The 23,185-nt window shown below is 34.7% G+C and overlaps 4 protein-coding genes across 4 annotated transcripts; 2 read left to right on the top strand and 2 right to left on the bottom strand.

The window, feature by feature from the left end:
- The first annotated feature begins 3,582 nt into the window (after positions 1 to 3,582).
- LOC110722796 (mitochondrial import inner membrane translocase subunit Tim13-like) lies at positions 3,583 to 5,953 on the top strand. Its single transcript, XM_021902091.1, has 2 exons — positions 3,583 to 3,782; positions 5,531 to 5,953. The coding sequence occupies exons 1-2, from the start codon at positions 3,666 to 3,668 to the stop codon at positions 5,678 to 5,680; spliced, it is 267 nt and encodes an 88-aa protein (XP_021757783.1). The 5' UTR covers positions 3,583 to 3,665; the 3' UTR covers positions 5,681 to 5,953.
- A 1,049-nt stretch (positions 5,954 to 7,002) lies between these two features.
- Positions 7,003 to 10,189, bottom strand: LOC110722795 (soluble inorganic pyrophosphatase 1-like). The gene is made up of 9 exons (XM_021902089.1): positions 10,038 to 10,189; positions 8,729 to 8,883; positions 8,613 to 8,641; positions 8,415 to 8,480; positions 8,103 to 8,210; positions 7,910 to 7,975; positions 7,691 to 7,811; positions 7,481 to 7,562; positions 7,003 to 7,385 (listed from the first exon to the last, which is right to left on the bottom strand). Exons 2-9 carry the CDS (start codon positions 8,877 to 8,879, stop codon positions 7,343 to 7,345), a joined length of 666 nt encoding a protein of 221 aa, XP_021757781.1. The 5' UTR covers positions 8,880 to 8,883; positions 10,038 to 10,189; the 3' UTR covers positions 7,003 to 7,342.
- Positions 10,190 to 11,551: 1,362 nt separating this feature from the next.
- LOC110722794 (50S ribosomal protein L11, chloroplastic-like) lies at positions 11,552 to 14,734 on the bottom strand. The gene is made up of 4 exons (XM_021902088.1): positions 14,377 to 14,734; positions 14,031 to 14,203; positions 13,870 to 13,933; positions 11,552 to 11,945 (listed from the first exon to the last, which is right to left on the bottom strand). Exons 1-4 carry the CDS (start codon positions 14,630 to 14,632, stop codon positions 11,734 to 11,736), a joined length of 705 nt encoding a protein of 234 aa, XP_021757780.1. The 5' UTR covers positions 14,633 to 14,734; the 3' UTR covers positions 11,552 to 11,733.
- Positions 14,735 to 16,084: 1,350 nt separating this feature from the next.
- LOC110722793 (beta-1,6-galactosyltransferase GALT31A-like) lies at positions 16,085 to 22,824 on the top strand. The gene is made up of 11 exons (XM_021902087.1): positions 16,085 to 16,553; positions 19,253 to 19,352; positions 19,433 to 19,500; positions 19,622 to 19,833; positions 19,920 to 19,983; positions 20,089 to 20,161; positions 20,821 to 20,941; positions 21,047 to 21,134; positions 21,212 to 21,337; positions 21,440 to 21,549; positions 22,322 to 22,824. The coding sequence occupies exons 1-11, from the start codon at positions 16,450 to 16,452 to the stop codon at positions 22,468 to 22,470; spliced, it is 1,215 nt and encodes a 404-aa protein (XP_021757779.1). The 5' UTR covers positions 16,085 to 16,449; the 3' UTR covers positions 22,471 to 22,824.
- The last annotated feature ends 361 nt before the right edge of the window (positions 22,825 to 23,185 follow it).

Raw genomic sequence — 23,185 nt, 5'->3', positions numbered from 1 at the left:
GATCTTGGGATCGATTCTCACCCTACCCTTATAGCTCTCTAAGCTAAACACACAAAAAAAAAAAGGGTTATTATGTTTTTTCAATTAATATTAATTTAAGAATGATTTACAAAGTCATGTCTTGATCAATATAATTAATAAGTATTTGATTTCACAAGTATTCTTTTTTACGCTCTTTATTTATTTGCAACCCTATTGCTTGGTTTTCAGATGAATGATATGTAGTTTCAATTGATTCTATTAAATATTTTCAATTAATTGTCTAGATTAAACAACACTGAATCTTTAGATGTTGAAAATGGTGTATCAAGTGTCATAGGTGACTCGTATGAGCGCATACCATGCACTAAACACCCTTACACCCCGAGATTACAGTTGTCGACTTGTGTTGTGAGACAAACTAACCGTAAATCATACATATAGTTCATCTCAAGTAAGTTAGAACATTCGTAGAAGGAATATTTATATATCAAGTAAAAATCTCACTATAATATTATGAGTTATGAGGGTATTAAACTCTCTAAAATTAAAAAATTGACAAAAAATAATAGAAGTGATTATGAATTAGGTCGCCAGACTAGCTTTTAGTGCTTAAAAGGCCTAATATATATTATCGTACATGTAGCTTAAGTGATTCATATATCAATTTCTTTGATAATTACTTAAATTACATGGGATTGCTTTTATTTATATCTCTAGACTATATATCATTTGATAGTACAAGTAGAGGTTAACATTTAGAATCTCAACATAAATGTCAAATTAAGTGTCACTATTACCCATGTAATATATGTACCTATCAATTGTTTACCACATGCCGGGTCGCAATTGAAGTGTTCCACAGCCAGACCAACTAGCTTTTTATATATGACTTGGTCAAGCATACATCCACATTTTCTTTTTTTCAAGTCTTTACTTAAACGAGTGATTGAGATTTGGGTAAATTATTGTAAAGTTAACTAATGGGCGTTGGAAACGAATCATGAAAGCTAGGGCAAGCTTGAGTATTGCTTTTGAAATTTTCTATTTGAGTTATGATATCTTTTGTGTAAGCTCTAAGGTCGTTTTGACTCTAAGTTAGAGTTAAAACATACGTCGTATATTGTTACTTCTTTGTCGTTGTTACTTTTGATAGAAGAGGTAAGGGTCTAGACGTAAACTTTAATAAGTAAACTTTGAGGTTGGCAAGGTATGGGTTGTGTAAGTCCACATACACGTGAAGTCAACAACCCTTTTTGGCGAGTTGTGCATGGAAAAAAAAAAGTCAAGTTGTGTTAGACTTGTATCGTGTTGATTTTAAGTAGGTTCAATATACCATATGGTTTAAGTGTCGAGATGATGAATCATGCATACTAGGTATTGAACTTGATTCTAATAAGCAATTAAAGTCTTATTGTACTCTATTGAGCTCAACTTCTAACACGCTAGTTCTCTTTAACAATAAAGACTTAAAATTAAAAAATAAAATAAAATAAATAAATAAATAAATAAATAAATAAATAAATAAATAATAATAATAATAATATTATTATTATTATTATTATTATTTTGGTCATATATACTCATTTCATTTTTATTCTATTTTCGGATGCCATACTCATTTAACATCCCCTAAATATATCTATCTATGCTACTTGTTAGTTGTTAGTGCCAACAATGAAAAATTACATTTTCTCAAACAAATAAGAGCCAAAAAAATTGAAGTAACTAACAAGTAAATGATGTCAATCTTATGTTCTTCCTTTGAATAAACCCCTCATGTTCATTTTCTAATGTTATATTATCATATCCTCGTGTCCAATTACATCCTTTTCACATTAGCTAGTTTAATAAAGATTAATGAGTATAAAAATTTATAAATTAGTGTAGTCATTTATTTAAGTTTCAACTTTTAGCCTAACCTTTTCCAATAACAAGACATGACTTTGATTATTGGTCCTAACAAAACTTAAGACATCGCGTTCGTCATGCCTCATGTTACGGCTGACGTCCATGTTTTATTGAACTAATCTATCATAGGAATCTCTACCTTTAATCATGTTATTAACAAATATTTAGTCATATTTTTTTTATGAAATATAGTATTAGCAAGTATTATATTTTTATATTTCTAATTAATTGTCTTTTTCTTCCCGGCAGCGAAGAAGCATGATAATTGTTTAAGTCTTGTTTTTGTTTTACTTTTTGGACTTGCAACAATCAAGTTACTCATGTTCTTCCCAAAACCTCAATTAGATATTAATTTCTTATTTTATTTACTACTCCATAAACGAGATATCTAACATATAGTTTGTTTGTGCCCTCATATAATAATATCTTTATTCTAGACCTTCAATCGAAGTATCGAACACATCTTATACTTCTACTACCTCTGGTTCTTATTACTCACAACAAATGAATATTTTATGTCTCACAAATAATACCCCTTTGTTGCAAGTAATAAGAACCAGAGGTAGGGCGTGTTCAGCGCTAGCTTTTGAGTAGCTTTTAGTGGTTTGACCAAGTCAAACCACTACTCAACAAAAAATGTGAGTGTTTGGCAAAGTAATGGTTCAAGTAGCTTTTAGTGGTGGAGTAGCTTTTATTTAAAGTTAGGATTATTAGCTTTTGAAATTAGAGGTAGCTTTTGAAAATTTAATGTATAGTTTTAAAAATAAAATATTGATTCTTAAATGTAACAGCTAGTCAACCACTACTTTACCGAACAATCATACCTAAATTATCTTTTTCACAGCTTACAGCTTGTTGACAACTAACAGCTATCTCCACAGCTCACATCTATCTCCACAGCTACAGCTACCTTCACAGCTATATTTTGCCGAACATGCCCGTAGTATATGAAATCCTGAATTGAGGTGACGAGTTTATATGGGCTATGTGTTTTGGGATTATGTATTGGGCCACCAAAGCCTAAGGTTATATAGTAATTGCCTTTTGATGTATTTTGTATTGGATAGATGTACTTTGTTATGTATTTGAACTATGATTGATCTAATAATCTAATGTAATCCGAGAGTGAGAAATAGTTCAGGTGGTCAAAACTTCCTTCTCAATTTCAAGCAATCTTAGGATCGACTCTCATTATTTGCCCAACGAATTTTGTGAATTATGGTTTAATGATTTTTTTTTCATTCTATTGAGAGAAAATAACAAAACTAGTACCCCGTAAGATGTAGGATTTGACTACTGAAGTATAGACATCATTAGAAATACCCTATACTCGTACCAAGAAAGTTTAGTAGAATTGGTGTTGAATTCCCCACATACATATGCTTGGAAGTAGGGAGATTCCCTTATCCCCTACTCTAAAACGGTGACCTATAAGAGATCCTAGTTCAATAAGATCCTTTAAACTTCGACCAAATCATCTAATTATTATATCTAAATAAGCTCATCACCAAATACCCTCGCTATATTTTTGGAATGAAGTATTGTGAAAGTTTTACTTGTATGGACAATACAAAAACAATGGACCAAAAAAGGAGTCATAAAAAGTCCAAAGGCATAAAAAACCGAAGAGAGCCCAGCCCAGCCCAGCCCATCTAGCTTCCAGCTTGCGAAAGGGGAAAAACGATATACCCGTAGAAGGTTTAAGCTAGGGTTTATCAGTTGAAGAAAATAAGAGAGAGAAAATCGCCGGTGAATTAAGGAGGAGAGAGAAAATCATGGATTCATTTGGATCTTCCACGAATGGATCTTCTGCTGCTCAACCTAATCCTGAAGCTATTATGGATCAGGTCAAAAATCAGCTCGCGCAAGCCTACGCTGAAGAATTTCTTGAGGTATTTTCCGAAATTTTATTGTAATAAATCAGGTTTATGAATGGAATTTATTTGATTTATTTACTTAAATTGATTTGTTTGAAGTATAATGAATCCTACATTATTCATTTAAATTAGTGAAATTAGAACTATTGATTATTGTTGAACTTGCTATGAAAATGATTCATAAGTGTTGCGATTACATTAATTGGAGTTGAGATGTATTGAATTGAATAATGTGTTGGTTTTTTTATTTATTATAGATGTTGTTGAAAACTTGTAAATTTGAGGAATTAGGGAAAATTTTGGTACTTTGATGATTTAGTTTGAAGGAAAATACTGAACTGAACCCAAAATTCTATTGAAATTTGAAAATTAGCTCACCGGTCTGGAAATTGTAGTCTATTCTAGTTTAGAATGTTCGGAGACAGTTAGGGTTTACGATTAGAAATCCTTCTTAAGATTGAGTAATGAGGAGAGCGTAAGAATAGTTCGACAAATTTGAAGGATCCGTATGTATTTGTATATGAATGATTCAACAATGTCCGGTTTGGAGTCATTGAATGGAGAGAGTGCACTCGTACTCTCGTAGTCTTGTACATATATCGATTTTAAAGCTTAGTTTTTCTTTTGTCAAACAAATAAAATAGAGGATGGGAAGAGGGAAGGTGGAGGAGATGTGTGTCGGGAAGGAGAGAGTGAGAGAAAAGATGTGGCTGCAGGGGATGAAACATTTTAGCATTTCTTGCTATTGGGAATACTATGTAGTCCCTGTGAGGCTGTGAAATTATTGCAGGAGAATGCAATAATTTGTGTTTTTGTTATGATTTTACTTCTCAATTATACACTAGTTTGATGGTATTAGGTTAGTTTTCTCATGGCTATACTCTGGTTCTCATGTGGTTTTGTTATTACACGTTCCCACCATCCGTACACTTCATACATATTGAAATATAGCAATATCCCCCAATATTAGTACTTCAGAAGGAAGTTTTGGTGGACTCTAAATGTTCACAACGTTAACCTTTTATTATTGATGTAGTCTTGTATAGGCCTATTTGAATGACATCTGCATTTCTCAATATCTATAAAAATAAGTACTCCCTCCGTTCCTAAATTACATTCCTCTTTCTAACATTTATTCCTCACATAATAGAGAGAAAGAGGAATGTAATTTAGGGACGGAGGGAGTAGTTTTAGATTATGGTTTCCCTAATTGGAATTTTTCAAGGTCTTGTTTGAGTTGAGTGATGCAGAGTAGATTAAAAAAATGTCTGTAATATCAAATTTTATTATGAATTTTTATTTATTTTATTAAAAAATATAATTAAATTGGTTAACTGTGAAGAAGGGATGACACAATATGGCTATGATTTTTTTGTTGAATGCTTTTTATGTAAGCAAATTGTAATACAGAGTATATACTACGTTTTAAAGTTCACACTATGCTCCCTTAGTTAAGTAAAAATGTTGTATTATATGGTGTTTCTTTTTTACTTCTAGTTTCTTCCAAAATTGTAAGAGTATAATTTGAATCATAAGAATTGAGACCATTTTCATCTGATCATTACATGAAAAGCTTAATGTAGCTTGATGGTCGCTTGTACTGCATTGGGGTTTTCTTTTGTGAGGTAATGACAGATTTCAAAGAAAAAAATAACAGTTATGCTATGTTTGTGGTATTTATGATATGTAAGATGGAAAACTAGAAGAACAGGTTTCGTAATGCATGCATTGATTTTTTACCTAAATATTTCTTATGTCTACAGACTGTCAGGGGGAAGTGCTTCGAGAAGTGCATAACAAAACCTGGGTCAAGTTTAAGTGGAAGTGAGAGCAGCTGTATTTCAAGATGTGTGGATCGGTATATTGAGGCTACTGGTATAATTAGCAAAGCTCTCTTTAGCCAACAACGATAGTTTTGAGGGATGCTGAGCTGAATGCAAGTTATACACTATGCTTTGAATAGATTTCATTTAAAAAATACTGATGTTGCAAATTTAATGATCATCTCATAGCAATGCAATTTTTCAAGTCCATAAATAACTCTATTACTGAGTATTACTTAGCTTTTGTCAAATTATGTTTTGAAACTTTGAGCATGAACATTGTGGTACCATGCATGCCAATTGTCAATTGTGCTCATATTCTGCGGTATGAAAGAACTCCAAGTTATGATTTATTCTACTCAGTCAGGACTTCTAATAAGCTTTTATAGGTTGAGAAAGGAAATTTCTGTCTACAATTTTGACTGAATTCTATGGAGAGCCATGTATTGTATGCTTTACCAGAATGAACGGAGGGATGTGAATGTAGTGATTTTAATACCACATATTTCAGGGATGTTTGTATTGTTAAATTTCAGATATAATGTCTAAAAGCAGCTTAGTAGTAAAAAACTTCATCTCTCAGTTTCTTATTCTTCATAAGCTAACAGCCTATCGTCATCTTTCTGTTAAAGCTGCCTGAGTTACCTGCAGCTTCTGTATACACCATACATGGCAGCCTCATGGAGTCATGGGTAGGAAACTTGTTCCCTACATGGTAGTTAAGGGCATTGAAGCCTTCTTCCGCCTCTGGCAGGTGATGTGGTCCTCCACCACCCCCTGGCATCGGATGAGAACCGTGGGGCCATGGGCACAACTTTTGGTCATTGTGCTCTCCTTCAACCTAAGTCCATATTGTCTGAACTCATGCATTATCTTATAAACCACACGGAAATATGGTCTTCCTATGATAACAATCAAATTTAGCCTTTCCTTTTTCAAATTTATATTTGGGTTTGTCAAAGGGAGAAAAGATTCATAGGGGAAGGAACGACACCAAAAGTGTAGTTCTTGAGAGTTTAGACAAAGTTATAGGGGGAAAAGAGATGGCCGAATGGGGTAACTATATTTTTCCATTCCCTACTTTTTTTTCTTGGTCTAAAGAATATTAGTGTAGTTAGAATTTCTCATGTTGAGATGGTTTGAAACTTTGTGAGGGGCGAAAATAGATGAAAGACGCACCATCAAGGAAAGTGAAGAGTTGGTATGTTGGAGACTTGAGGCTGAGAGAGGCCATATTTCACTTGAACGAAGTAAGTTCTGGACGATCACAGGGGATTAATGGAGAATCTTGTGAACGATCACAGGGGATTAATGGAGACTCGGTGTGACCACGATACAACATATATGATTCACAAAATTTAAAATGCAAAACTTGGCTCAGAGTTTGGTGTGAATGACCTCAATCCAGAACATAGCCTTAAAAAACAAATCTTCTCTGAAGTTTCATTCAAGTTTATCAACTGAATTACAGAGTTAAAATGGAAGAAAATCCTGTTGAGCAGCATTACAGTAGCATCCAAAAACAAACATGATCTAAGAAACAAAACTTCCAAGTTCATGAAGCTTGCTGAAGCTTACTACAACGTCAGCTAGAAAAATAAATCAATACATAAGAACAAATAAAAAAAATCTTTTTTTTTTTTTTTTTTTTGAACACTCTCCAATATGTAGCATCTAGAGTCATGTGATTTTGTAGCCAAAGTCCTTCAATATTACTTCAGAATATGGCTGGCAAAAAAATCTAACTGACAATCATCTCCTCAGTGTCTGTAGAATGTATTCTGCATAAAGATCCCTGAAATAGCATTAAAAAAAAGATGTTAGGCCATTAGAGTTTATTGGCAAGAGAACAAGCTACGGAAGTTTGATAACATGTACAGTATTCCTTACATGGAATGCTGGATGGCATCATGAGCAACTTGGGGTGGCAAAAATTCGTTCACAGCAACTTCTTTGTTCTCGTTTTTCTTGTCTAAAAACCCGTTAAGAAAAAGCTATGTTGCGTTGTGAAAGTTTTAAAAAAGAATTTAAAATTCTACAGATATATTAGAAGTTTAATCAAAGTCATCAGCTTATTAACAAAATAATTGGTAAGGATACAGTCCTCAAAAAAGCGTCTGATCTCAGCCAAACGATGAGGAGGAAGTTGGTTGATGTCAGTGTAGTGGCGCACTTCAGGATCATCAGCACAAACTGCAATTATCTTATCATCTTTCTCACCCTGTTCAAGGGATAGAGCAAAATTTATCAACATTAAACTCAAGTAACAGCCATGACAAATCTTTATACATTTAAGCATAATAATAACCCTTTTAGAACCTGATCAATCATAGGCATCAGACCAATGGCACGGGCTCGGAGAAAGCAACCTGGGACAACTGGTTCCTGGAAAATATGACATATAATTCAGCCTTTGTAGTAAACTTTTATAATTCTTTTCTCATCCCACATAAAGCAGTGATATTGCAGCCAGAAATACACCTATAATGCATACTATCTTCAGTGACATTACCTGCATAAGCACCAACACATCCATGGGATCACCATCTTCGCACAATGTACGTGGAATAAATCCATAGTTGTGAGGATAGACCACAGACGAGTACAAAATTCTATCAACCTGAAAAAGAAGAAACATTTAATACTCTGGGAATGAGGGAATAAATACAAACTACTCCTAATTGCTACCATAGACAAGTACTCCGTATAATAAAACTTGAAACATATATTCCAGCAAAAAAAGTATCTTATCATTGATTTTTATCCTTCGCGTAACAGCAAGAGAAATGACACGTAAAGAGTAAGAGTGATAAAATGAACTCACCTTGATAAGCCCAGTCTTCTTGTCAAGCTCGTACTTGACTTTGCTTCCTTTACTAATTTCAACAACCTGCAATAGAAGGTTTCACAAGTTCTTTGTTACATTTGCAAGCAGAAATTGCCAGATCAAACACAATCAAGGATTTAAGCCAAGCATTAAGAGGAAGTTCTGCAAACAGAGCAGAAGCAGATGACTACTTACACAGTTAAAAATTTCAGGGGCATCGGGTCCTGGTAAACAAACATGTAAAACCAATTAATTACATTTGAAGATAATAGACAGAACAATTGGGGAAAAAAACATATCGAGATACATACCAATCTCGAGATCATGCCAAGGATGGGCAGCAACAGATCTCCTTGACATTGAAGAAATGATTCTCTGGTTCAATTTTGGAGTTGGACGACGCATTTCATTAAATTGATCAGCAACACCATTTATCTCCTCAACACCATTCATTTTAGCCATATTTCTGGAATATAAGTAACAAAATGAATAAGTACATCATGATAACACATTAATCATGTTTTAGAACAAGTATAAGCAAAAACAACCCAAAAACTATTCAAAAATTGTCAAAGGAGATAGAATGGCAAAAATGGACATGGTTTGAACCATCCAATCGCGTTAGGACTCAAGGGAAAAGAAAAGCAAGTCTTCCATAACAGAAGAACCCTAAGATCCCATTGCTTTCCTCAATTAAATTCCAAATGGCCACAATAACATAGAATTCAATGCAAGTGATTGACTACCTATTATAAACCATAGATTCTTATGAATTGAGCTAATTAAAGCATATAAACTCTTTCATCTAGAGTAGGACCTAAGACCTTATTGCAATCTTTTTGGTAAGGGCACATAGGATGCAAATCACCATAACTTGGCCACATTCAGCCTGGCAGCCTATAACAATGCCTTAGTTACTGCCCCTCTATATCCGCCCTACGTCCCACCCCCCACGAGCATCGATTCAGCAACCACAGGATCAGGAGATGGCAGCAAATGCCACTCTTAATTCCAGGCAACATTCGAATATTCGTCTAATTTTGACTATTAATTTATTCATAGTATTTGTTGACCTACATTGTTCAAACGATCTTTTCGATGAAATCATATCTATAGATACCATTTATACAAATGTACATTGATGAAAATGCGAGGTCAAAGTTGTTATAAAATCGTGTTTAGCACATTATTTCGAAATGGAGGAGCATTTCATCTTCATCATGCATGTGATTTTTGTGACTAATTACTATTTCATGTTGATAATTAAGATCCAAATCAACAATGTATTAATACATCTCCCAATTTGTTCAGATTAAACCAGAACCCTTGATTAATTTATACAAATAAGCAAGAAATTAATAGGTAAATTAGTCTAATTAACATTTTAACAATGAAGAACATTACAACCCCACCATAAAAATGAAACCTCGTACTAATTAGAATAATTTTCAAACACAATCAAAGACAAAATCAAGCAAAAAGCAAAACCCAGAAATTATTACAATAGATAAAAAGCAACAAATGACAAGTGGAATAAAAAATGTAATAAAACAAAATGCAAGCAAGAACATTACAAATTTGCACCCAGAAAAGAAATATAAAAGAACACGAGAAACATACCCAGAAAAATGAGCGAAGTAGCAGAAAATGAGAGTTAAAGCAATGAAAGAAGACAGAAAAGACGGAGATCTACAGAATTCTTGATTATGTCCTAATTTTGAGGGGTTTTTAAAAGGTTAGAACTTAATTTTTTAATTAATAATTTGAATGAAATAAAAAATAATAATTAGTGTGTGAAAAGAAACAAATTGGAAAAAGGGATGGTCAACGTTATAGAATTGAGATGGCAGGACGCGTTGGCTCGTCTTGCTGTCCCCACCTTCCTAAAATCTGGTCAAGATCATGGAGAGTTTGTGTGTGTCATGTATGGCTCAATTCAACTTCGTGCGATGATCAAATATTTTAAGAAAACGTCTTTCTTGTGGATTCTAGCAATGTGATTTGTTAGGGGAATATTAAATCTTTTGTTGCTCTTAATTTAGTTGTCGTAGTCATATTACAATTCACATGACTATCGGTTTGGATGCTACTAGTAGGATGGGATCATGGGGGTATGGTTTTTAGAATATTCGAGGACACAAAAAATGCAATATTAATTGTAGGGTGTGGGTGCTATACTGCTATTCGAGTTGGGTAGCTAACGAGCATCTAAACTTGACTCGAAATATTAATAAGCATGGGTTAAGCAAACTTTTACTCCATTCAATAAACTCATAAGTAAATCAATAATAAAGTTGCTACTTGTACCATTTTGTTAAACAATTTGGCGTAATAAGAGTAAATTAATAATGAGGAAAAAGAGTAAATTCCTAATAATAATAAAATAAAATCTTTTAAAAAGTGACAGAAAATAAAAAATAAAACAAAATTTAGAATTTTAGAAGGTCCAAAACTTTAATGAATAGATAATAAGCTACTCGAGTACTCGACTTGACTCAAAAGTTTAACAAGCATGAGTCAACCAAGCTAATATTGAGCTTAGTGAGTATCAAGTACAAGTCAAGTACATGTAAAAAGTTTGTAAGTCAATTTGAACACCCCTCATTTCAGGATCGACTTGCTCAATTAGCACCGCCCTAGGACCCCCTAGCTAGAGACGTCCAAAAGTTCTACGAAGTATGTCTAATAAGAAGGTAATCATGTGGCAAATTAGTTAGTCGGTGGATGACTTCATCTATCTCATTGTACCGAAATGACATTTAATTACCAGCTAAATCGTAATCAACATTTGCTATTTGCAAACGTATACTCCTTGCGTATTAATGAAGACCATAGTGGCTGAATTAACGGCATTTTGCATGTTAGTCAAAACTATAAACCGACTGGATTTGTCATTATTCTACAAGTTGCTCTACTCAATCTTATCTCGATGAGTAGGATCCTTCATTGCTATATGATGAAGTACGCGTAAATATGACATATTGTGTTGATCTAAACGATGCCAGAATATGACCAATTCTTGTAAAAAGTATGTTATAATCTTCTTTCGGTATCGTTTGTAGTAAAAAGGGAAATCAAGACAAACCTGTAGATAACCTTTGTTTTAACAGTTTTTAGTTTTAAATCCTATGGAGTAGAAAAGAAATCAACCTCGCCAAGCAAGAGAAGAATGAGCAATTACAATTGGCAGACTATATTAAAATTTGAACAGAGTAGTAAGTCCGAGTTACACAACATCTTTAAAAAATCGATCACAAAGAACATTTAAACAGCCTATATAGATTGACTACAAGAAAGAGTAGGGAAACAAAATTGCTTAGAGGATTACTTCTTTCTTCTTCTTTTCTAGGACAGGAGGGTCGATGTCAATTCCCATGTTAGCAGCAGTTCCTGCTATAATTCTCATTGCTGATTCAACGTTTGAGCAATTCAAGTCAGGCAACTTTTCATTGGCAATTTGTCGTAGTTGGTCAATTGTGATCTTCCCCACCTTTTCTCTCATTGGATCCTTTGATCCCTTTTCAACACCTGCGTTGACAATTATCATGGTTAAACAGCCTTTTAACGAGTTAATGCTGATGTAATTAATGGATCATTATCTAGTCACTAAAACACAACAAAAGAACCAACATTTGAAGCCCAAACTTAGGGCTTCCCAGTCCTCAACAGCTCAAAATGTCATTATCTCATCATTCTCATGTTCATAATCCAATGAGACAAGATACAAAAGCTAACATAACTACAGCTTTGCACAATTGCGCTTTTAAAACACTAAGGTGTTTCAAGATATTTGTCATCCTGGGTCTTCGTTCGATCAAGTAAATTGCATGTTCTATCATCTAAAAGTTAGGCAAGGATAGGAAGGAGCTCTACAGGTTAGAATGCCATATGACAAGTAAAAGTTTGGCAAATATTGATTGGGAATGTATGCTTAACCTAATTAGTAATTACTGTATTCATGGTTTTGAACTATGAAAATTTATACATCATCTCCGAAAAATTAGGCCCAATATCCACCAATTTCCATGACAAGAAAAAAACAGATCATGTTATAAGATTTATAATGCAAATGCAGTAATGCACTCAGAGAAACCAATGAGCTGCTGTCCGAAAATGAGATGCGTGATGGACCCTCACAGAAGGAAACTGCAACTTCAATGCTTTTAGGTCGGATATTAAAGTACTAAAACCCAATCCCCTCCACACTGCACTTGCCCTCCCCACCTAGCATAACCCCAAAATCCATAAGAAAGGGGGAAATAACAGTTCTGAGAAAGCAGCAAACAGACTAACAGACCAAGCATACTAGGGTCGGTTCAGGAGGAAAGTAGTAAAGTACTATCAAGATTCAACATAAACTTATGGAGTACTCTACGGAAAGCACATTTCAAATGAAATTGGTTTTCAAACCTCACCATTCTTTGATTCCTTACCAAAAAAAAAATTAGAGCAAAAAGGGAAAAGGAAACTGGAGAAGACGAAAATATTAAGAAGGTTAGGGATGTGGATAAAGTTTTCACTCCTTGAACATTTAAAATAATAAGAATAATAATAATTTGTTCCAAGCAAACAAACCTAAGTAGTAACTCAATATACTCTTGTCCAAGTCAAACCAGAGCAATGACACCACTACAGACAATCTACATATCTGCTGCTAATGACACTAGCATAGCAACACTGTGAAGTGTGAACTATAAATAAGAAAGCCATTCATATTGATTGTTCAACAGGATAGTGAGATATCAGTGATCCTAGTTCAAGACCAAAGGATAGCATAGAATTTCTACGCATGCAGAGAGTAAGAAAGCTCAACTCATACCAGCATATCACCTACTGCTGTACTACTGTCTCACCTGAACACCCACACCCCCTCTCAGTAGGTTCATCCCTTAGAAGAGTTTGACACTATGGCTAGGCTAGAAAAATATAGGTAGGATTTACTAGGATGGTGCCCCATATATGTACAAAGGAAAAAATCAAACCCAAGTGTTGGAGTTGCATACTTTCTCAAAGTTCTAGAAATAAAAATGAACTGAACTACAATCCTGGCAACTAGCCAACTGGTGAGCAATGCCTACAAGGTAACAATGGCCTCAAAATCCTATGCAGTTTTTTTTTTTTTTTTTATATAGTTCCAAGCAAGCCTTATCTTAAGCCTTATTAGTCAGGCAATCATGCCAATCAATTCAATATTCCCTCCATTCCTTATACTTCCATCATTCAAGGGCGAAGCTACCAAATATTCCAAAAGTGTCTATCACATAATTCATGTTGGATTAACACCTTATCAGTCACTGTTATAGTTAACTCGAGGTTTCCCCCTGCCGGTCATTATTATATAAGCTTTTCCACCTCATAGTTCATAATATTAACTTAATAGTACTCAATCACTTTTTAATACAACTACAACTCTGCCAATCACTTTAAAGATAGGATAAAAATAGACATATACCTGCAGCCTTCCGAAGAAGAACAGAAGCAGGTGGAGTCTTCAAAATGAAAGTAAAACTTTTATCCTGTAATCAACCAAATTCAAATCAAAATTAACACAATATACAACAAAGTTTAAGCAATTATGGAAAACCCAATTAAAAGGAAAAGAGGGGTGCTAACATCAAAAACAGTGATCTCAACAGGAATAACAAATCCAGGTTTATCAGCAGTTCTAGCATTATAATCCTTGCAAAATGCCATTATATTCACACCCTTTGAACCCAACGCTGGTCCCACTGGTGGCGCTGGTGTCGCCTTTCCAGCCTCTAACGCAAGCTTTATCACTCCAATCACTATTACAAACATCCAAAATCAAACAAAATCCACAATTTAATTTCACATTTCCCAATTCATCAAGATTATATAAAAGTCAAATTGTTGCGATAATTAAAGAACGGAACAAGTATAACATAGAGTAGTATAAAATTAGGATATAAGAAGATGAATAATTGAAATTTGGACATACCCTTTTTAGCTTTGCCACCGGGTTTGGGAGCCATGGCAACAATGGAAAGACGGCGGTGAGAAGAAGAAGAAGGAGAAGAAAGGAAGAGTTTGTTGTTGAAAAATTGAAGGGAGTTTCTGGGGTTAGAGGATAAGCTTAGGGAAGAAGGAGTGAGGAGAGAGGAAGAGAGTTTTCTGAGTTTTGGGGAAGTAATGGAGGAAGAAGATGGTGCAACTGCGGCATGGTGGTAGTGGTAGGCTGATAGAGGTTGCGCCATTGTTGGTTGTTACAGAGCTCGAATTGGTGAACAAGTGTTGGAGTGAGGAGAGAGATGAAGGGATTGTGGGGTGACGCCTATCCTCTACTTTTGTTTTGCGATTTGGATGATGGTTGTATTGGATTAGTTACCAAAACGATGTCGTTTTTGGAGTAAGTTTAATTTCTAATGCACTCGGTTAGCATACCTACTACGGACTATTCATATTTACTAAAGTGAATTGAACTGATTGGAGCTGAACTGAATATTTTATAAGAGAAGGAAATTAGAAGCTGAATTGAAATCAAACTGAAGTAAACAGGTTCTACCTAAGGTGTCAATGAGCCGAGTCTGCTCAGAAATTGCTTAATGCTTATCTTGGTCATTCAAAGAACAGCTCAAGCAGACTTGACTCAAATTCGGATTCAACTTGAGATCTTGACAAGCCAAATGCAATCTATTCTTGGCTCAGCTCGGTTTTTTTATATTAATATCAATTTTTATAAATAATTTCAGAGTAGATCGAATATTTGTTAATTGAGTCCTAAGCTGAGTTATACCTACAGGCTTTTGAGCTCAATTTCTTAGGCTCAACGAGCTTGGAGCTTGAGCTAGCTCACGAGTGTCGAGCTTGAAATGATCTCAACTCATTAGCATAACTCTTTGACTCAAAACTGGCAAACTTGTCATAAATGGATTTTGAAACCTCAACACTAACCTGGTCATTTAATTATACGTGTTGTGTCAATTTTAACCATGTGTCGAACATCTTTGATGTTAATTTGTTATTTAGTGTTCGATTCATTGATAGAAAAGAAAACCAAATACAACTATTACTTTTATTACCAATTTGTATTTGAAATCGAATGACTTAGAAATTAAACCCACATGAATCCACTGCATGATAGATTGGATGTCCATAATGACTCAGTCGAACAAATCTAGCCTGATCAGCATTGAAATGTATTTGAAATCGAATGATCCAACCTTACAAGAAAATCCAAACTTATTACCATGATTAACAAAAAATGCAAATCAAGTAATGCTCTTATAATTAAATCAACAACTTTTCATCAAATGTGCGCATATGCCTCATACTTGTAAATTGTACATTACTAAAATTATCAAATTATTTGATAAAAAGTTTTTTTAATTTATCAAATTTTTTTTTTGTGTCCCACCCAGTTCACCCTTAGGGCTAATCCGAATTCGGGATCAGTTCTGGGTGGTTAGGTTCCAGTCCTCTCCCGATTGTTGTTGCGGGGGATCGAACACGAGACCTCCCTACCAAGTGCGTCAATCAAATGATAAATTTATCAAATTTATCATTTGATTGACACATACATAGTACTCCTATTCTTTATTCAATTGAAAATCTGAACCTTGATCACCTCATAAGCCATACTAAACCTTAGTAGATCACCGCACGGAAATCAAATTTAAAATTTGAAAAAATATTGGACAACATATAATTGGAGCCAACCCTCTGTCTATATAGCACACAGACAAACAAATCAACCCAACCTATTCCTGACTTCTCAGTCCTCGCTCTTCATACGTCAATAATAACACTTGGAACAATTCACTGATTCTCGGCTGCATTTCATCACCTTTACACTAACCATTGTTACAATCTACCAACATTATTACTCGTATTATTTCATATTTCTGTTAGATTAGATCTACATTTCAGATTTTCAACCAAATTTCTTTCTTAATTCTATCAAATTCCCTGCCAATTTTATAGAGCATTTGTTGAACAAACTCTTCATTAAAAGCGGAAATTTGTTCATAATTTGAATGTATTCAACAATTTTGCGAAACAAAAAATACGTAAAATGGGAGGCATTAAACCTCACAAATTCAGTAATGGAGTTTCTGCTCGATGCGTCACTTTCTTCTGCATCGCTAGCTTCTTATGCGGCGTTCTTGTCGTCAACAGGTGAAATTCTCTTTCCTTTTCTTCTCGATTTTGCAATTTTTATTTAATTATTCGGAATTATTAAAAAATTTGTAGATTTTTTGTTTTGTTTGAGGATTACATTTCTATATTTGTCATTTGATTTATTTTAATTGTTGTACAGTAGAATGTCGTGATTCTAGAAGCGTAATGAAGCTTCATTAATGATGTATTTTGGTGTGGATTAAATTAATCTAAATTTAGATTGCTGTTGTTTCCTGCTAAAATATTGGAAATGGAAAATGAATCTATATTAATTTAGGTTGTGTTCGTTTCTGAGTAAATAATATGAGTAGTTTAACTTTTTGTCTAATACGTTCAGATAAGTTTGCGTACATGTTACCGAGTTCTATTCATGATACAAGTAGAACTTCGGTAACTGGAGGTAAGGTTTAATAAGTTCAGTTAACGTTTGGAAATTTTTAGATGAAAAAGAACATGGACTTTAATAGGGTAAGATCAAGGCAAAATAATGTTTTATCATATTGGCGATATATACCTTTGGTGTATTATTTGTGAGACATAAAATATTTTAAAGTTGCAACAAATATGTAACGGTGGTTGTATAAACTAGCAAAAGTTTTTGGATTAACAGGAATCTGACACATTATAGGAAACTAGCATGCATTAGGAAACTAGAATAACTAAAAGCCTTGATAAAAACTCTTGAAATGACTATATGAACTCTATGAGCCTATGATGCATCAATTTGCTCGTATAAATTATATCATGCACTAAGTGATTAGTACTAAAATTTCGCTGTCTTACAGAAAACTAGTATTGGCCGCAATAGACATGGCTCTATATTCAGATTATGCTGTTGGTTCAGCAACTGCTTGTTTTTTGTTACTAAGTACATGAAAGTGGCCGAGGTTTAAAAGCCTGTGGTTGGTAACTTGGTATTATGGACATTAGACAGCCTGAAATCAATCATGATTGTCATAAGCTATTCTAGACATCCAAATTTATTGTCCAGAAGCTGCAGCAACATGTACAAGAACTCATTTTGCTTCTTGCAAGTGTACTGTGGTTGGATGTACGGTTGTGTGAGCATATATATTTGCAAATGCAATCCATTTGTAGTACTAATAAAGATGAAGTAGTTAGCTTGCCAAATAAGGCAAATGAGACTTTGATAAGCTGTAGCTCCGGGTAAAGGATTTCATGCTTCTGTTAGATTGAAGTGAGAAACTGAGGATCCATGGGAAGTTATAATGGCTTTGCATTTGTCATGCTAAAATCATGGGTTTTGTGGTATAAAAATCTTTTGAGCCGATCTCTTTATTTCCTAATTTAAAAGTATCCAAATGGCCGTTGCTGATAAGAAGGCTTGTATGAGATCACAATTCTTAATCTATACAAACCAACACTACCTCAATGGTGCTTCCCTTCCATTTACTTGAAAAAAGAAATAGTTTTTCTTGGATTGCATGATCCATTGATATAAAGCCATAAAGGCTGTAGATACTTTGCTAGTCATTGTCTGGGGGATTTTTGAATAGTAGACTTTTCTGGTTGGAGGCAAGGCCTTAGAGCCTTACAGGATATGAGGGGTGCTGTTTGGTTAAGACCCTATCTTGAGACATCACATTAACTCCTATACCAAGTAACCTTTGAAGAAGTTCCATTCATACATCTTCTAGTGCAAAATACAATGCCACAGAATGGCTTTATTTGTCCTTTTGTCCATCTGGTAGGATTACCAGTCTTGTGCAACTGATTGACTGTATTCTTTTTAGCCACAGGAGAATAGTGATCTCACAGTCCTCTTTGCGTGCAGTCGTGCACTATAAAACTAAGAACCTATATAGCCTTGTGTTTTTCTACCAAGTCATCAAAATTATGTTTTGATATCCCCACCTACTCATAATTTATCTATGCTTGTAATTCATTATTCATGCGTCCAACCACTTTTGTGTAAAAATCCTTTTGAAATGTATTGAGATTCCTCTTGATCAATCAGCTATGAAAGGAAGACAGAGTATGTGGGTTCAATTTATTTGTATTGTGTATGCAATATTAGCAATAGGCGCACAATTAGCACTTCAGTGTAGTTATGGAAGTGGAAGGAATTGCATATTAATGAGCCGAGTTGATTCTTAGGTCTTGTTATTCTGAGGGAGACAAATTGGTGGGGGCAGCGGGTGATGCTGCCGTTGTGGAATGACACAAATTCCTAGCATGAGATATGTTGGTTTTTGGGATATTGAAGTAGATAAATATTTATATATGAGCAAGAGGAACTCAAATAATATAAGTCTATGTGTTCAGAATTTGACATCTCGTATAATGAAGGTCAGTCATTTTGTGAGGCTTAAAAATCTGTTAATATATATCTTCTTTTCTTATTGGAAAACAGGCTTGTATTTTTTTTGTGTTTGAGAGTTTGACAAAGCTTGCACCCCTTTTGGGATCAGGCTATCTAAGGAAAGCACATGAAACTCCCTTGTGAATCGGCCCAATTGTGTTCGCTCATATTTTCTTGTTGGTACTATCTTTTATGTTGTAGGACGTTGGGTCTGTCTCTTTCCAAGGAGCCACTTGAGTAGACAGACTAGTATGGTCCTAGGCCATTGTCCATGATATCCTTTGACCACATTTAAATTGTAGACTTGTCTGCTGACTGTATCTCCAGCTATTTTTTTCAAATGCAATTTGCTTGTCTGCTGACTTATCCATAGGTTCCAGGCTATTCCTGAATCAGTAACTGTGGAAAGCAGGTCTTTGCTGCCGAAGCAGAATGAGATTCAAAATCAACCGCTCATAAACTGTGGGAACAAGGCAAGTTGAATTGATGACATGAACACTGCATTTTCTCCAACTTTGTATGTGTGTGTATAACTTTACTTTTGCACATACAGGAACAGGAAGCATCTTTACAAGCCAGGGACATCTTTTCTCAAGTTTCTCATACGCACAACGTAATCATGTAACTTTCTACAGCAATTGTGATGCCTTCCTATACTATTCAAGAGTCCTCTTTTATATGGGTTAAACATATCAAATGAACTAGTATTGATGCTTTGTTGCTAACATTGCTACATGTACAGGAAACTGGACAAATCCATGTCCTCTTTAGAGATGCAGCTGGCTGCAGCAAGAGCTTCCAAAGATCACGATGAAGTCTCAACTCCAACTACTACAACAAAAGGAATTGAGCAACAAAAAGACCGTCCCAAGATTTTCTTTTTTATGGGAATTATGACTGCATTTAGCAGCAGAAAACGCAGGAAATCAATAAGAGAAACCTGGATGCCGCAAGGTTCGTTTGAATTTTGACTATGCTGGTCATCAAATTCTTCATTAGGAAAAGTCTTATGTCTTGTAAATTTCTTTCTTTTTCAACAGGCGAGCAGTTAAAAAAGTTGGAAAAAGAGAAAGGTATTGTTGTGCGATTTGTTATAGGACACAGGTATAGTTATAACCGTAATTTACTTGTCTAGGACTCTTGATTATATTTTACTATATTAGTAAGATACATGCTTGAATGTATCTGTTGTTTTTATCCTTGTTTCAGTTCTAGCCCTGGCGGAGTTCTAGATCGGGTCCTTGACGCAGAAGAAGCTCAATATAAAGATTTTTTTCGATTGGTAAGTAAGGCGTGTGGATAAGTTATGCAGAATTTATATCCTTGCTATTTACGCTCAATGTGGATGTCATACGGAATAATCACTAGCCGACCCCACTTATGGGATTAGGGCTTTGATTGATTGATTGATTGATATATATGCTCAGTCTCTTGTTTAAAAAGTCAATCTTTTACACACCTGTCTGAGTAAAAAATTTCTATGAGACAAGGAGTTAGTGACATATTTCACATTTGTATGGTCTAGTTAATATGTTGAAAGTTATCCTAAATCCATATTTCACACAGGTCTCGTGCAAAATCCATATTCCCATCTAGGGGGACATTATGTCTCTAAATCCATATTTCACACAGGTCTCGTGCAAAATCATATCAATTTTTTTAATGCCATTTTATTGTCTGAATACCATTTCATAGGCATCCTTGGGGTTTGACTAGAACTTGTTGAAACCTACAAAGACTTTGATGCACTGAATATAACATCCTCAGGAAGTAATTTGGTATTGGTTGATATGCTATATTGAACTTAGTATAGTATTTGCAAATTAAAATAAGAATACTAAGATATATTCCCCTATGTTCTTGTAATGTCGGCGATAACACTATTATATCTTATCCATGGTTTGGAAGAGCTTACCTAAATGGGAATTTGCTATATTGCAGGACCATGCAGAGGGATATCATGAATTGTCTTCAAAAACTAAAATTTACTTTTCAACAGCTGTTGCAAAGTGGGATGCTGACTTCTACGTTAAAGTCGATGATGATGTGCATGTCAATCTTGGTTAGTATCCCCATATCTTCACTGAATTCTATCTGTTGGGATAATGGGATGTATGTGTTAATTTGTAAAGATTTACTACGCAGTATAACGTGTTGTTTGTGTCAGGTATGGTGGTTTCTGCACTGGCACGCCAGAGGTTAAAGTCCCATGTTTACATAGGCTGTATGAAATCTGGATTTGTCCTGTCCCAAAAGTGAGAAAAATTAAGGTTTCCGTCTCTCCTAGTTTCTTGAAGAACTTGGACTAAGGGTTTACTGCTGCTTTTTGCAGGGGGGTCAAGTACCATGAACCAGAGTTCTGGAAGTTTGGCGAAGAAGGGAACAAATATTTCAGACACGCCTCAGGCCAAATATATGCAATTTCAAAAGACTTAGCCACCTATATTTCAGCTAATAAGTAGGTTCTTTTATTGTTTATCTTCTCTCTAATTTGTGTAGAGTGTAGGTGACAGATTTTCAAACTTTTTTTTATTTTAATTTTAATTTTTTTATGCTTTAGGGATGTACTACACAGATATGCCAATGAGGATGTGTCCCTTGGTTCTTGGCTGATCGGTCTTGATGTCAATCATATTGATGATAGAAGCCTCTGCTGTGGAACCCCTCTTGGTAAGATATTGTCAATGCACCCTTGTGTTTTTTTACATTGCTCACTCTCTTTTGATCTCTCTTTTGTGAAAGTTAAGAGGATCACGTGGGCTCGAGTTACACAATGTTTTAGCTTAGTGACTGACTAGTTAAGCGGGCTTTGGATGTATTACTATTTTGTTCAAGTGTTAAAGCAATCATTTTCTTTGGTTACATATTTTAGCTGATCCTTTTGGATTAGCATGACCAGTAAAGACCATATTAGAATATCTTGAGTGTTGTGTGCCTATGTCACTTGGCACATGCTCAACTCAAATAGGCATTGATTCATAGTAGAGGTACTTTACCAAAGGCCAAAGCATAATTTTGTTCAACCCTTGTTTGTATAAAGTATTCTGTTGGCCTTTAGTGGTTATGGTCAAGCATTCATAGTCTTGATCTGATATCAACTTTTGAAACTTAAGAGACTGTTAGCCTACTCATTGGACATCATTGGTTTATCTTTCTTTTCTAGATGAGCTTTATAACAATTATTCTGTTTAATTTGTGAGATAAATTGTCTTCATGGTTTGCTTGAAAGGGGACAAATGCATCTATTATTAGCAAAATATTCGGCTGCAAGATAATCAAAAAATATGATTGGGTCTGATACTTTCTACAGACTGATGGTTTTGCTTAATAAAATGCCTTACTCTTTTCAAACCAAAAAAGTGTATATTATGTTCTCTTTCTCTTTCACCCCAATAGTCATCATTTTGTCTCAGTCCCGTGTCATGTTTGTGCAATTGTGCAGATTGTGAATGGAAGGCGCAGGCAGGAAACCCTTGCGCTGCATCATTCGACTGGAGATGCAGTGGCCTATGTAGATCAGTTGAGAGAATGGAGGAAATTCACCAACGGTGTGGAGAAGGTGATGGAGCTATATGGCATGCTAGTTTCTGAAGCCGGTGTTCATACTCTTTTTTGCCGGGGTGGTGGACAGGTTGTGATGGTTTTCTCCCTGGTTTTTGTCTGCTAAGCAAACTATCATCTGCCCAATTTTTTGTATGGCCAATTGGTTGTCTGGTATTGGCTCAACTGTATCATTCAATTTATTGGTCTGCTATCAGTTCTTGTGTCATAGTCTAACGAATATAGATAGATCAATGAAAGATTTGAGCAATTGAGCATTCACAGCCATCACAGGTCCTGAATAAGTTTGTACATTTCAAGTTTGGGAAAATTGCAGTTAGTGACCTAGCTCTGCGGAAAAAGTCAAAAGTTGCAAAGGAGTACGTATGCTGGTTATGTTCTGGCTACATCATACTCACTCCGTCTCTAATGGTTGTTTTTCCATAGAAACATCACTTTATTAAGTTTTGATTGAGTGAAATTGATGACAGAGAAAAATAGTGGAACCTAAAGTATCTTTGTAAGAGTAAAGTAGTGGTCCCTAAACAGCTCAAAAGGGAAATTGAGACAGATAAAAAGAAATGAATTTATTAATCGAACTATCTATAAAAAATGTACAAACAACAAGTATTAATTAAAAATAATAATTTCACGTCTTTCTTCCAAATTTTGATGTCTTGGTTTTATTAAAACCATAAAAAAGACTTTCAATTCAATTGCATGTAATGAGATTCCAAGACCAAATAATGATTTTATCACAATTCAT

This window comes from Chenopodium quinoa, unplaced genomic scaffold, assembly GCF_001683475.1.
Source record: "Chenopodium quinoa cultivar QQ74 unplaced genomic scaffold, ASM168347v1, whole genome shotgun sequence".
Taxonomy (NCBI): domain Eukaryota; kingdom Viridiplantae; phylum Streptophyta; class Magnoliopsida; order Caryophyllales; family Amaranthaceae; genus Chenopodium; species Chenopodium quinoa.
This window is presented reverse-complemented; position numbering and strand designations above follow the sequence as displayed.